This window comes from Furipterus horrens, unplaced genomic scaffold (genome assembly GCF_987537825.1).
Source record: "Furipterus horrens unplaced genomic scaffold, mFurHor1.1.pri manual_scaffold_9, whole genome shotgun sequence".
Lineage (NCBI taxonomy): Eukaryota > Metazoa > Chordata > Mammalia > Chiroptera > Furipteridae > Furipterus > Furipterus horrens.
Window position 1 is genome coordinate 39818736 of NW_028327179.1, and position 15238 is coordinate 39833973.

The 15238-nt window shown below is 34.0% G+C and overlaps 1 protein-coding gene across 2 annotated transcripts in view; it reads left to right on the forward strand.

Moving 5' to 3' along the window:
• LOC150001634 (semaphorin-3D) overlaps nt 1–15238 on the forward strand; it is a 204866-nt gene that overhangs the window by 93090 nt on the left and 96538 nt on the right. For both annotated transcript variants that reach the window (XM_090287278.1, XM_090287279.1), the window contains exon 3: nt 12554–12714. In XM_090287278.1, the coding sequence (XP_090143404.1) occupies nt 12554–12714 (161 nt within the window). The remainder of the gene's footprint in view (nt 1–12553; nt 12715–15238) is intronic.

The following is a 15238-nucleotide window of genomic DNA, read 5'->3' on the forward strand; positions in this document are numbered from 1 at the left end:
GCAAAGGGGGCCTCACAGTTGCTGGAATGAGTGAGCAAAAAATAACCTGCCACTGGAGTAAAAAGCAAAAATGGCAAAAATAGCAAAAAGAGTAAAAAATGACCTATCACAGTTGTCATATTGCCATACAAATATCATTACAGAAAACATTCCTGGAATGAAGAAGATAATAAAATCACTAGGGTCTACAATGGCCAGTTTTGTCCTCCTGGCAAGGGCAACAAGAGCTATGTCTTGAGACACTTTGGTTGTGTCTTTGGTTATGCATAAATGTGGAAGGGACTTTGGAAGGGCCATAGCTTAAGTAAAGGCATTTTGGGGGGGAGGGGGGTATTAAATCCAGTCAACTATTTTTCAATTAAAAAAGTTTCCTTTGAACGGATCTCATATGTAGTTGGTTACTATTCTATTAATTATTGAAAAGATAAAAAGTTTTACATGCAACTGCTTGTTTTATGACTTCACTTACCAGTATCTAAAATTTGGCTAGTTCCTTTGGTCTTATTAAATAAATTTTTACAGTAATATTCTCTCAATACATGTATAAAATATAAATTTATGGATATTTTAAATGTAAATGTTATTGGGTCTTTTTTAAACAAAACATTTGACAAGTGGCTTTCTGTTTTTTAAAAACTAGTAATATACATTTTGCATTTTTGTAAGAATCCATCAAACATGCTGATTTAATTCTATTAATTAAAAAAACAAATTAGAATAAAAGTGCTTTTTACCTAAAAAGAGAGAAAGATACTCCTATAGAGGCTCATTTGACTAAAGCCACAGTGTGCTAGACATAGTAGAAAACATAAGATAAATAGTTCAGTAATCCCAATGGAAGGGTGAAGTAGAAGAAACAGTTGGGATGAACTTGCCTCTGGGTATACTGTATTCCATAAATGTAAGCAGGGTTGTTTTGAAAGAATCTTCTTTTTCTAAGTGGCTAATAGGGATTAAAGTTAGAAGACATATGAGTTTTAGCTCTTTCTCTGGCATGTGCTTTTTGTGTTGCATTAGAATAATTACTTGATCCAAATCTAGGTTTTCTTATTTGGAAATTAGTGATAATCCTGGTTCTCCTTGAGATCAAATTAAATAATGTAGGGAAGGCTCCTTGGATATTATAGAGGACAAAATGGATGTTATATCAGGCCTCAAAGAGAGAATAAACATATATTATTGAGTTAATTGAAGTAAGATGTGAAAAAAATTTAAGGTCTTTAAAAATATATTTAAGCATCCAGGGTAGAATATCTGCTCACACTGATAACAAGAAACTTACTTGAAAGTCAATAATAAATTATAACTTATCATTTTTGCATCTTCTTTCCAGGTTAAATGCATGTATTTTCTTCGAAACTTTGTATGAGATAATAGGGAAAAGTTTATATACACATTGGTTTAAACTAAGCAGGTCATTTATCACTTAAAGCAAGTAAGTTACTTATAACAAGTAAGTTAGGGGTGTACAGATTTGACCAATTAAAATTTTAAAGAAAAAACATAATAATTTACTATATGCCATCATTTAAAGGTTTGAGAGAAATACTCATGTAAAGAAGAAAGGAGTCCAGCTCTTCACTGCATTGGGTCAGTAGCATCAGCATAATCTGGGAGCTTGTTAGAAATGCAGAATCTCAGGCCCCTTCCAAAACTTCTCAATGAGAATTGTATTTTAACAAAAACCCCAGTTGATTTGAATGCTTGTTAAATTCCGAGAAGCACTGCTATTGAGTTATTGAGTGTGTTGTTTCATAACCTCCCCTGACCCCCTCCAACAAGCATTTGGAGATCACAACGGGAACCTCTTATGATTGCCTGGACCAGGGCTGGGGATTGGATATCAAACCCACAACCTAGGTATGCGTTCTGAGTGGGAATCAAACCCGCAACCTTTTGGTTACAGGACAGTGCTCCAACCTTTCCAGTTTGGAAAGGGCTAACCTTTTCAAATTATTTGTAAGTCTGTAATAAATCCTGGTTTAAATGGGAGGTAGATAAACCAATGCAAACAATAATCATTATAGTTTGAAAAATCATTATATAAATATTTATTAGACATGTGCAAGAAGTGGTCATGAATTACAGCAGTGATTTAGACATTTTTATATGCAAAGTCTGCTAGTCTTTTTAAAGGGCAAAATAACAGCAAAAAGATTGATGCCATAGGATTTGGGTAAATAAAAACAAATATTTAAAAGAATTTCAGAAGCAGTTCAGTATATAATTGAATTTTGAACATTTGGAGGAAACTTAGGGTTTAGTGAGTGAAGTGTATGCTGGCATAGGAGGATTTTGATCATGATACTGATCAAGCTTGATTGTGATTTACAGGCGGGGGTGATAGAAGAGGCAGCATTATATGGTAAGGACGGGCAATAGAGGGGCACATGGAACAAGTTGTTAATGAGTCTGTTTTAGTAATGTAGAGAAGTAGTAATATGGATCTTAGCATGGCTGACAATAGGAATAAATATTTGATGAGAATAGGACATTTGCATGACACAATCTATATTGTTTTAAATTTAGCTGGATGTTGGTTTAAGTGAAATGAAATAGACTTCAAGGTAACACTTATTTAAATAGGGGGAAAAAAGAGTAGAAGAATACAGAAAAGAAACTAAAAATGATTCTGATAATCTGAACCTGGGTCTAGGTCATGTCATTGAATTATAAAAGTAAGCAGTATAAGATGGTTGCAGGAAAATGACAATATCGAGCTTGCTATTGGAAAATTTGAACAGCAACTTTGAAGAGGCAGTGAGGTTTAAGCATGTCTATTTTGAAGTCATCAGTAGAGAACTCATAATTTATGACAAAAATAACTTATGGTAGACATTATTTCATTTATGTTCTATAAATACTGCCTGAATTTCAGAAGAGCATTATTTTATGATGTATTTTTAATCTCCTTCTTGTAAGTGGTGCATATTCTGATGCAAATTCTCTGTACACTGTACCAAGATTATCCTCCTTGGGCAGTTGATCAGAGGACCTTTCTGGAGAAAACAGAGAGAAAAGTTGTACAGATAATTGGCATCTGTTTATTCTGAATGAATAGCCAAACTAAAAATTATCTGAATGAATGGAAATTAAATCTCAGATCAGAGTTCACACTGAGTACCCAGCATGATGAATAAAAACATATGAAAACCAACAACAGTGTGGTGATTGCTGGGAGGTAGGAAGTATAAGAGGACTAAATGGTAATGGAAAAACAAATACAATAAAGATTGAATTAAAAAAAAGAAAAAAAAAAGAAAACCAACAACAAAACCAAGATATATTCAGGCCAATTATTTTAAGTTCCATAACAGAAACAGTGAGGCAGTGATTCAAATAACTACCAAGGAAAATACAAGACACAGTCAAAGACTTGGGAAACAGGTAACATCAGACTTCCTTCCTAACCATGACTTTGGAAGCTGGAAGATAGTGTATAATGCCTCTGTGCTCTGAGTATGAACACTGCCCAACCTAGAATTCTGTAGTTGCCCCAACTAGCAATAAAAGTAAATTAGAAACATTTTCACCCATGGAAAGTTTCCAAACTTTGTCTCAGTAAACCTTTCTTAGGAAATGTCTGGAGATATGTTCACCAAAATAAGAAAATAAGTCAAAGGGGAATACATGGGATCTCCAAATGATGGGATTCATAGTAGAAGAGAGGTAGAAGGAAGATGAAATAGCCATTCTTCAGGCTAGAGGACAGCCAGTGCAGATTATAGAAAGAGAAAGAAAGGCCCTAAAAGGAATATCTCCAGCCCTGGCAGGTGTGGCTCAGTGGATTGAGCACTGGCCTGTGAACCAAAGGGTTGCTGAAATGATTCCCAGTTTGGACACAAGCCTGGGTTGCAGGCCAGGTCCCCAGTTGGGGGTGCGTAAGAGGGAACCACACATTGATATCTCTCTCCCTCTCGTTCTCCCTCCTCCCTTCCCCTCTCTCTCTAAAGGTAAATAAATAAAGTCTTTTTTTAAAAAAAGGAATATCTCCAAGAAAAAAAATAAAATTACTGACAGAATTTTATTTGAAAATGTTATGGAGACATTTTTCAGAATGTATGGAAATATTTGAACAGAAAAATAAGCAAGTGTGACTATTGGGAAATTATTATTAACAGCAACGCTTTTATTTTTTTTTCAAGAAAGAAAGAACAATCAGAAAATAATACTTTTCTAAATAGGAAAGAATATTTACCTTGCAATAGTACTGGAATGATTTAATATGTGTTTATAAAGATGGACATATTATAATGCCATGAGCTTGGTTAGAAAGAGAGTTGGCATAAATAAGCCAAAGTTCTCAACTTCTGTAAACAGAAATTCAATGGAAATGTCTGAAAATGACATTTTAAAAGATGGTATATACATATTATGTATAAATATGAAAATGAATAGAAAATAAGCTGAATGTGTTAATATGAGGGCTAGATTGGGGTGGACCGAGGATGAGAAAGGAGACACATGGGCTTATATAGGCCTTTTAACATTACTTTTTTGCTATGCATATGCTTAACTTTGATTATTATAGTTTTTAAGTAATATTTTTTAAATGTTGCTATCTTTTCAGTTATTCTCATAACTCTTTGTGCTGTAAATTAATTTGTGGTGATCTCAACTTGAGGAATTATTTGCTCCAGTCACCTTTATCTTGCTTTTTAGAATCAACAGTAGATGGTGCATTAAGATATGACTCTACCATCGATCCCACTTCTGGGAATGTATCCTAAGAATCCCAAAACATCGATCAGAATGAGTATATGCACCCCTATGTTCATAGCAGCATTATTTAAAATAACCAAGATCTGGAAATAGCCCGTGTGCCCATCAGTGGATGAGTGGTACATTTACACAATGGAATACTACATGGCTGTATATTAAAAAAACCTCTTACCCTTTGCAACAGCATGGATGGACATGGAGATCATTATGCTAAGTGAAGTAAGCCCGTCAGAGAAAGATAAAAACCGTATGATCTCACTTATATGTGGAATCTAATGAACAAAATAAACTGACAAGCTAAATAGGATCAGAGGCATGGATACATGGAACAGACTGACAGATCTCACAGGGCTGGGGGTCGGTGGGGAGGGGGACTGAAAGAGATTAGTCAAAGAACATACATGAATATATGCATAGCCCATGGACACAGACAATAGTGTGGTGAAGGCCCAGGGAGGGGTTGTGGACGCTGGGTCGAGGTGGGCAAATGGAGAAAATGGGGGACATCTGGAATAGTGTCGACAATAAAAAAAATTAAATACACATACTTGATTGAAAACAAATCCATATTCATTTGTGACATGGTGTTTTAATTTTTTTAATGCCTTGAAATTTGAAAAGGGAAACATTCTCAGTGTTTCGAAGGGAACTGAAAAATAATTGTCAAAGTAGAGTCAATCTTCCCCTGAATTATCCTCTCAACCATTTCAGAGGAAGTTTGTTCTATTATCACATTGTTCTCCTGGAAATGTACTAGGTATTTATAATGATAACTTTTTAAATATGTCAATAGGAAGAATTATCATAGCAAAACTCCTTCCTGTTCAAAGTAAGAATTTAAAAGTTCTCATAATTATAAACTGTGAATCTTGTATGTGATGGATTATATAAAATATCTATTATCAAAAGCTAGCCAAGTAAGAATAAACCTGTGATTTAAAAGCATGGATGTAGGTGGAAATGTGACAGGGTAAAATTGCTACACACCTACTCCACATCCTGTCTTAGTAAGAGCACAGCTCTGATGATACAATAGGCTCTATTTGTTTCTAATTTATGTTTCCCTATGTGCTATAATCTGATTTATTATTGACATAGATAATGATCTAAGACCTAATGAGCCAAATGGTCTCCAACATTCCATTGCAGAAGATTAAATGAGAATTTTATTTATTGATTTTCTTCTAATTGGGACTTGCATTTGCAGAAAGAAAACATGGTTGGACTTCTCACCTAGGAAAGTATAATGATGCTGTAATATGCACCTGTAATTTTGAAGCAGTCCTTTGTAGAGATTTTAAGTTTAAATAATATTTTTCTTTATATACTTGATAATGTTTGATCAATTAATTCTGGAGACTAAATATATATATGGGGTGGTCAAAAGTAGGAAGTAGGTTTACTATTGTTTGTATGGAAAATAAACAATAATTAATAAATATTAATTCAAGAATAAATTGTTTCGTGTACTCATAACTGTAAACCTCCATTGCTCATGCCTGCATATAGAGGTTAATTGGTAATTTTCATAGGTGGACATAACCAAAATCTTTCCATATGATCTCAAGGCCCAGAAAATCAATTGAAAGTGGTAGGCCAATTTAAAATGAATTAATTTTCGAAAGGTTGAATCCAAGAGAGAATTCATTCTTTGCCTTGAACCCAAGCTAGAGAAAAAAATACAACTTCAAATTCACAGGGGGACTCAATGAGCCACAACACTGGGGACTAATTTTCATTTTGGAATGAACAGTTTGCTCTCTATACTCAATTCCTGATCCAAACTGAGAATAGGCTTTTTTTTTTTTTTTCCCCTTTGGTGGGGGTGTAGAGGGGGAAATGCTTTGGTAGCCAAAACATTTATAGAAACTATGGGAAGAATGAATTTCATAAACGGAATTTTTGGATACTAACAGGCAGCATGAAAGCCCTGGGAATTCAAAGATGAGGGAGGGAAGCTGAATTTATGACGGAGGGAGGAATAGAAATTTCTTTTTTACTTAGCTTTACAGAAAACACACTGGAGATGTGACTGTATTTAAGAAACCTCAGAACTGCATTACTGATATAATGGCTGCTTCCTTGAGGGAAAAGAGGAGCGAGTGGGGCAAGAATTGGTGCTGAATATCTTGAGTTGGAGGGAAGGGCGACTGGATTTTGAGCTGGATCCAGTTTGGGTTGTAAGTTATCTCTGCTGAGAAAGTTCTCTCTCCTCACACTGGAGTAGACTGGAAATTGACTTTCCCAAGGGCGATTTTCTTTCTACCCCGTGGAGTTCTGCCTTTAATAACTTTGATTTTCTTCTTTAAAAAAAAAAAAAAAATCTTCCTCTTAAGTGTTCTTTTAAGACTATGGGAAGCCATTTTTTAGCTACATAGCCTTCTCTGAGAGAACCTGTCACCTCCACGCAATTCAGGATTTCTGGCAATAAATGCAGATTTCAAGTGTATGGGATCGCCTTCATTTAACAAAGATTGAGGAAGTCTTTGTTTCTTAATCTTAAATTTATTAGATTCAAAGTAACTAACCACTCCTTTCCTTTCTGGGGTGAAGAGGAAGAATGTAAACCATCAGGTCAGATGTTTTTTCAGGCCGAATGAACACTTGTATTGAGACACTAAAGGGAGATACAAAGAATTCTTTTCAGAACAAACATTTATTTCAAATGGGAGCAAGCATTATGGGATTTTTAGCCTTCCCCTCACATGGAGGGGCATCTGGCTGTGACATTAGACTTATTGTCACTGTGCTCCACCACTAAGAGCAGATTGGTTTTGTGCAGCCAACTTAACTGTTCTGGACTTCACTGAATTGGTAACATGTACATCAGACAGGATCATTGATATGATCTTCGTTTAGCTCTAGTTGCTTTGTACTATATTTCCTGTTCTTCCAAAAGCTTTGAGGCTACCTGTTCCAAGGAACAAAGCAATGCCACAGATAGGTGAATGACGGTTTGTCACCTGATACATCCTCAACTTTAACAAAGTTAAATATAGGGTTCTAATGCCATTGAACTCCAGTGTTGAAGGAGCTTAGTAATCATTTGGTTTTTCTACTCACATATATTGATGAGAGAAATGAAGTAGCATCATTTGGCTTGCTAAAAAAATACAGATTGGAAGTTCTTTCCATTTTACTGTTAAAGATATTTAAAAGTCTACCACTTTAAATATACACTTTGTCAAAAGTATACTTTAATTTTCATTATGGATGAACATTTCCTTTGCACTGGGCTATAAAATCCATGAGAGTGGAACTTGTTATAAGTCTTTGTGGCATGTGCAGTGTGCCTGGTGATCTTAGATGAGTCAGCCTTTGCCTTCAAAACTCAAATTTTATGTGGGCAGTGACTCACTTTCTTTTGCTAGAAATGAGAAATTATTCTAAGTAAAGTTATTAACTATATGTGGGAAACACCAGAATTTTCCCTGTGACTTTTGGTAAGATATCAGGAGTTGTTGATGAAACTCTGGACATACTCTTTAGAAAAATGCACAACATCCATACAAACATATGAAAATATCATGCTTTTTATAGGGTTTTGGATCCTCAGAACCATGCTGTTGCTCTGTAATGATTTATTGTCTGTCATCATTTAATTAAAATTCATCATCTGCATCATTTCCAGATTTCAGAAGGACTCAGTTTGTACATTTTCCAAGAGTGTATTGCTAGAACAAGAGTGGGAATTTGAGGGTCTGGGCGATTGAATTAGACTAGAAACTGAGAACAAGGTGACAGGACAATGAATTGCTAAAAGAACAGTTAGAAGGAGTTACCAGGTAGGTGGGCAGAACAAAGCGTGCATTTATGGCAGAGCTGAGTGCTGCTGTCATCTGAGGGAGGTGGGGCTGCTTACGTAGGAGCAGAGCAGGCCTCCTCTGAAAGGCATGTGAGAAGCAACACACTCACCCAAGGGGGAAAAATCTACAGGGCTCCTGTTCAAAAGGATTATAAACTGTGGACAATCTTTAAATATCATCTGAGAATTGCCATTTAAAAGAAGAAAAAATAAAGCTCTGAAATATATTACCAAAGTATTAATGTTTAACTTTCATGAATTTGCAGGCTCCAGAGCCAGTATTCAGGTCTGATTCCTGAATTCCTGGGAGTGTATTAGCTCTAGGTGTTAAGATGCAGGCTCTGAATTTAACCTTTCCCCCCCTACCCCTTGGCTTTTAGTTGATGATCCTGTGGAAACAAAAATCACTTTGCTTGGTTTGGCAGAAATGCAAGAGATAAACTGCTGGGGGAAGAGGGAACCTGTTCCAATCCCTGTCCCAAGGTCTTTACAAAATGTGTGCGTCAGCCTGAGAAATTTTCATTTGTAATGCCTAAGTCTAATTATTTAGTTTGGCTACAAAGGATTGGCAAAGCATGCCTTAATCATTTTGATGCTAACATTGTCACAAGGCAACATTAAATCATTTTGAAATGATAATACATCAGGGTAGTCACTATTTTTGCAGCTGTTTTTCTTTGTCATATTTGTTTGAAATTGAATCCAATAGAATTTGTGATGGTAAAAGAAAATAAAGCAACAGACTACGTCAACTTTATATTTCTTTTCCTCACTGTATAAGTGGAAACAAAAAATGAAATGCAAGATTCTGAAACATCTTTCTCCCATTGGCATTGCCATGATTCAGGACTCACCATCCATCAGAAACTTCCGGGTAGTTTCCCTGCCCCCACCTTTCCTGATTCCCATCCATCCTGAACACTACAGCCAGACTTCTTCTCTGACACTCATTTATAGTCTTTGTCACTTTTCTGCATGAAATATTTTAGTGGCTTCCAGTTACTCTATAATAACCAATTCCCCGGCCTGCCACCTCAGGCTCTGATGACCTGGAGGTTGCCTTATGTCCAGCCTCATGTCTCGCTAATTCACAAATTCTCTGTGTGCCAGCATAAGAGACTGCTTCAATTCCACAAATATTTATGAAGTACTTAGTTTATCTGACTCCAAGCTAGGTGCTGGGGATTCAAAGGTAAGTTTACAACGTGGTCTTTTCCCCAGAGGAACTCACGTTCCAGAATAGGAGAAGTGGGAAAAATACAGTGTGTCACTGCAACATATGGTGATATATGCATGCCCTTGTACATTCTAGTGGTGTTCTGCCTAAAATGTAATTTTCTTTACATCTTTCCTGTAAAGCTTCTATAGGTCTTTCAAGACCATTCTCAAATATAACTACCTTTTGTAAGGTGATGCACTATTAATTATTAAAAAGATTTATTGATGTTTTATATATACTCCTATTAGAATTTATTTCACTTATGTTGTATTTTATATACATATCTATTTGCACATTGATCTGTGAGCCCCTTTAGGCAGGAGTCAGTCATTCCACAACCTTAAGTACATGCTTAATACCCAACATGTACTAGATTCTAAAATATATTTGTGGACTGAATATCCTTTTACTATTATTTCAATATTAAAAAAAATAGTGATGTTCTAATCTCCATAAGCCAAGCTTAATGGGTGATGAGATAATATTTTTCTTTAATAGAACTTATTTGGTCCAGACTAGAGTTTAAAAATTATGTTCAAAATAAGTTAATATTTATTGAACGTTTTCTGTTTTCAAGGCATTGTTCTAAGAGCTTTATATAAATTACCTCATGAGAATTATATGAGTTGGGATATATTATGAATTTCTTTTTATAGATTTTGCATAGATTTAAAAAAAATAAACCATCATCATTTTAATGACTCATAGTTACATAGCATTTACTGTGTGCCAGGTGCTATTCTAATGCTTTATATATTAACTCATTTATTCCTCACACATACATCATTTGTTACATAGATTTTATTATTATCTCCATTTTATAGATGAGAAAACTAAGAAACAGAGAAGTTAATTTTCTTGTCCTAGATCACACAGCCAGGGTTGTGTCCATGATGTGATGATCCAGGTGGTATGGACCTCAAGCTCCTACTCTTACTCATTAGGCTAACCATGCTCCATTTTGTAATTAACATGCAATGCATGGTTCAACATAGTTGATTGTTATCCATGGACACCTGAAATAACAAATATTTATGTTATATAACCTACTTTTCTCTATAAATTGGGTCAATATATACTCTTTGAAATCCCCTTACATACTTTCCATTTTGCTCATTTCATTCTTTGTTAAACAAGGGGAAATCTCATGGAAGGAAGATACAAAACTGCCTAATTGAATAAAGGTTTGTGTGTAATGTTTTCGGTTGTTAAGGCTTTAGATCATATCTATCTTATCTATTCTCTCCATTCCATTCTTCTCTCCTTGGTTCTGCTTTACAATAAGTATGGACTATTTTTTGGATATAGCCCTGCAAAAATAGTTTTACTGCATTTGGAAATGCTAAAATATATTTTTCCATTGTGTTTCTAGTCTAAAAAGCTACTAACGTTTTATTTAGCTTAATAGAAAAATAATTAGTATAGAGTTCACACTTCATCCAATGCACACAAAGCATGATTCATAAATATCAATAAGATATTTATGTTCGGTGAAGCTACATTCACTTGAGAATTCTGATAGTATCATATCTTCTTCAGCATACAGCCTTTTGGTTTGTCAAAACTAAGACAGAATCTATCTCAGTGACTATGGGAAATAGCATATACTCATTGTAAATTAGAAAAGAAAGTGAAAGGAATTCTTAAAAATATTAAATAATAACAAAGCCCATAGTCTGTGGATGGAATATACAAGTTTTAAATTTAAGAGACTCAAATATCCATTTTACAGAGGTTGAAACTACCATTGATACATTTTAGAAGTATGTTTAGATGCCGTTTCTGAGACATATCTTTTTATCTTTCTCATCAATTAATAATGAATTACTTGAAAATAATGATTTTGTTATGAAGTCCAGTAACACATAATGGACTTTAATAAGTGATGAATGGTATTATTACCAATATTATTGGTTTTTAATAATCTAGAGTTGTAGAAAATTAGAGGGTATGATAAGGATTTGGGGTAAAATCTGGAAAGATTTGGGTTCCTGTAAACCCATACCTAAAGTTAAATAAGCGTTTGTCTATATCACAATTATAAATAAAATAAAAAATGAGGACCTATAGATGTGTCAAAGAGAAATGGAGACTGACATTGAGGTTGTATTATCGGCTTTTTCACCACATAATTTTGTGACTTTGGGGCATGTGGTTAACTTTTTTGGAATGAAATACATGCATTTATAAAATCATGAATTTGTATGAATTGATTTTCAAGGCCCCATCCTGCTTTAAAATTCTGCTTCCATTATGGGTTTAGGATCATATCTCTTTCAGAACCCACTTTTTAAAATTTTTATTTAACCTCTTTGTTTACTTCTTTCTGAATATATGACGTAGGTGCAGTGTAATTTCCCAAACACAGGCAATCAATCTAAATACTATCAAATTAGGAAGGGAAGGAATGCTATGAGTTTTTACCAAACACTTAGTTTGAAGCTTACTTTGCATATATTGATTAATCAATTTGCAAATATTAGTACAGTCCTTTTATGACTTAAGTAGATTAGTTATAGTTTACAAGGTGAACATAGGGTTGTAAAATAGTTTGAATTTAATTTCTTTTATGTCAACATGTTTTACATTCATTTTAATACCATCCATTTTTCATAAGTTAAATGTAATAATTATATATATATTTTTAAATATGTGCTAAGACTATATTGTTTGCATATATTAAAATTGGAGTCTTTATGCTATATTTATGCATTTATCAAGTGGGACAATGTATGTATTGAAGTAAATATACATAGTACTGATTAAGAATTTTTCTTTCACTCTGTTCTTCTTTTACTTTCCCATAGATTTGCTGCTTTCAAATAGCTGTATTCCCTTTCTGGGTTCATCAGAAGGACTGGATTTCCAAACAATTCTTTTAGATGAGGAGAGGGGCAGGCTGCTCCTGGGAGCCAAGGACCACATCTTCCTGCTTAGTCTGGTTGACTTAAACAAAAATTTTAAGAAGGTCAGTTTGTTTATATATAGTTGACTAGATGCATTTATTTTCATCTATTTCCTTCTTTTTCTCTACTTTGTTTTAAGTGACTTAGTGTCAAAATGTAGTAGATCACATACCTGTCAAAAAGAACATGTTGCCTTTGATATATGTTTTAGATTTTTATGGATTTAAGTACATATACATGTTCTTTGTTTAGAATGAATAATACCATAAGCTTTGAAAATATGAATGAAAAGCATTAAAAGTAGTAAATAGTATATTATATAGTAAAAATGCAAAGTTTTAGACTGAAAAGCTGGCAAATGGGTTATTGATCAAGTGTTAACATTTATATCCACAACAGTTTTTGTAAAATTATATTTACTAACTTTCAGTTAACAAATAGGCAAACTTAAAATTGATAGTGTGACTATGCTGGCAATTTAACAGCACACTTTTTCTCATTCCCATTTTATATCTGACCAGCTTTCTCCTATGGCCCAATCATGCTCAGATAGTGAAAATTAATAATACCTGAACTTTGGGATCATTAAGAACAATTTTATCACTTAAGGGAAATATTTACTTATTCAAAATGCAAAAGGCAATTGCTGCTGTATCTTACATTTTCAACTAGCACTGTGATACCCCTAGGAAAGGTGCCATACTTTGAGTCTTATAATTAATAGCTAGTACTTTAGCAAATATCAATATCTACGTGAGCAAAGATAGATACCAAGACTAGATGAGAAAACATACTACATGAACTATTCTGCATCTATGAAGCACCTTTTTCCCCCCTTATTTTTCTTCTTTTCTAGAAGTATTCCAAAAGAAGTACTGGAGTCATTGCAAGTTTTCAGGTTAATAGGGAATTCCTCCCATTCAGAAAGAGTTGTTTGAGGTATATTAAGACTGTGAAGCTTCATTAGCATTCACGCACAAGACCACTTTAACTTAATTCTGTAATTTTGTGATGCTTTTAATAACTAAATATTAGTTGTTCAGTTGTTTGAACATTATCAGCATTCAGCGCTTTAGTCTACACAGGGAAAATATTTATCCATATATATTAATATTGCTTAATTAATGTCTGCATTAGAAACAATGGCTTTTGCTTTTTAATCATTTTAACTTTTAACTTTTCCACACATTTCGGACTGAGGTCCACTGAAGGAAAAGGAGTTACTTCTTATGAAAGCTCAGATTTGATAATGAAATAGTATTCAATTGCAAATGTTTGTCCATATATTTCATGTAATCTGTATTCCCAGAAAAAATATGGTGGTTAAAAGAGTACTGGTAGTTGTTCTTGACTTGTTTAATCCAAGCACAGTTAGAAGCACAGAATTTATCTTATTTTAAATAAATAATTATTTTATAGCCTGGATGTTGTTTATAGTAAAGTGAAATAAAGAGTTGCTTGTGCTAGAATTTGAAAATCTTGCCATTCTCCATTCCATTTATTTTTATGAGGGTGTTTTTACTTTGGGAATTTTGTATAAGGACTCATACTTCTAGTAAAGCCTATTGATGATATCAACTACACCTTAGTCATCAGTAACTATCTTAGCAGGGGTTGAATCTTTTTAAAAAGAGCACAAAAGAAAGCTTAGTCAATTTTGCTGTATTGCTTTAAGAGATATTATTACAGAACTAACAACATTTTCCTAAGTATGTCTCAGTTTTAGTGTATTAGCAAAATGCAGTTCATACTTTTAAGGGAGTTTATTCTTGTGCTGTTCTCTGCCTTTAGGGATTGGAAGAAAAAAGTCCATTTATCTGAACTGAGTGTATTAGATCATTGCTTAAAATAAATACTGATAGCACAATTTCCTTGTGTGACTATTTTAAGCAAATCTCTCTTTTGCCATATTCCATGCTTGAAATGTACTAATATTTAATAAAATAAATATTTATGAAATACTGATTTATCTTATGATGTTACTGAAGTAAATGGTTATTTGAACACATAAAATTAAGGGCCATACTAGATATTTTCAGCCTAACTGATAGTTCTTTATATTTTTATAGCATGTATAATTCCTAAATGGGTTATGCATGTAAAGGTATGAATTTATTTTTATGTAGGCATCCACCTTTAACATTTATATAAATCACTCCAGTGTTAAAAGGTACTCCACAGTAGCAAGTAAGTGTCAAGATGCTGTACTTTAGCAGTGTTTAGGCCTACATGGTTTGCATTGGCTCAGTGCCCCTCAGCAAAAATCCAAACTCCTCTGTATAAGAAACCACACATGTTGGGACTCTGTGGCACTGAAAGATGTCCTTTGTACTCCTTAGAGTGAAAGCAATATATAACACATAATTGAGTCATGAGTGACTGGTTGGGAATTTCTTCCTCTGGGAAATTTTTATTTTTTAATGTTTTTGTTGAGTTTCTTAGGGTGCCAGTGGTTAATAAAATTATACAGGTTTCAGGTACAATTACATAACATAATCTGTATATTGTACTGCGTGTTCACCACCCCAAATCAAGTCTCCTTTCCTCACCATTTATCTCCCCTTTACTCTTTTCTACCTTCCCCTA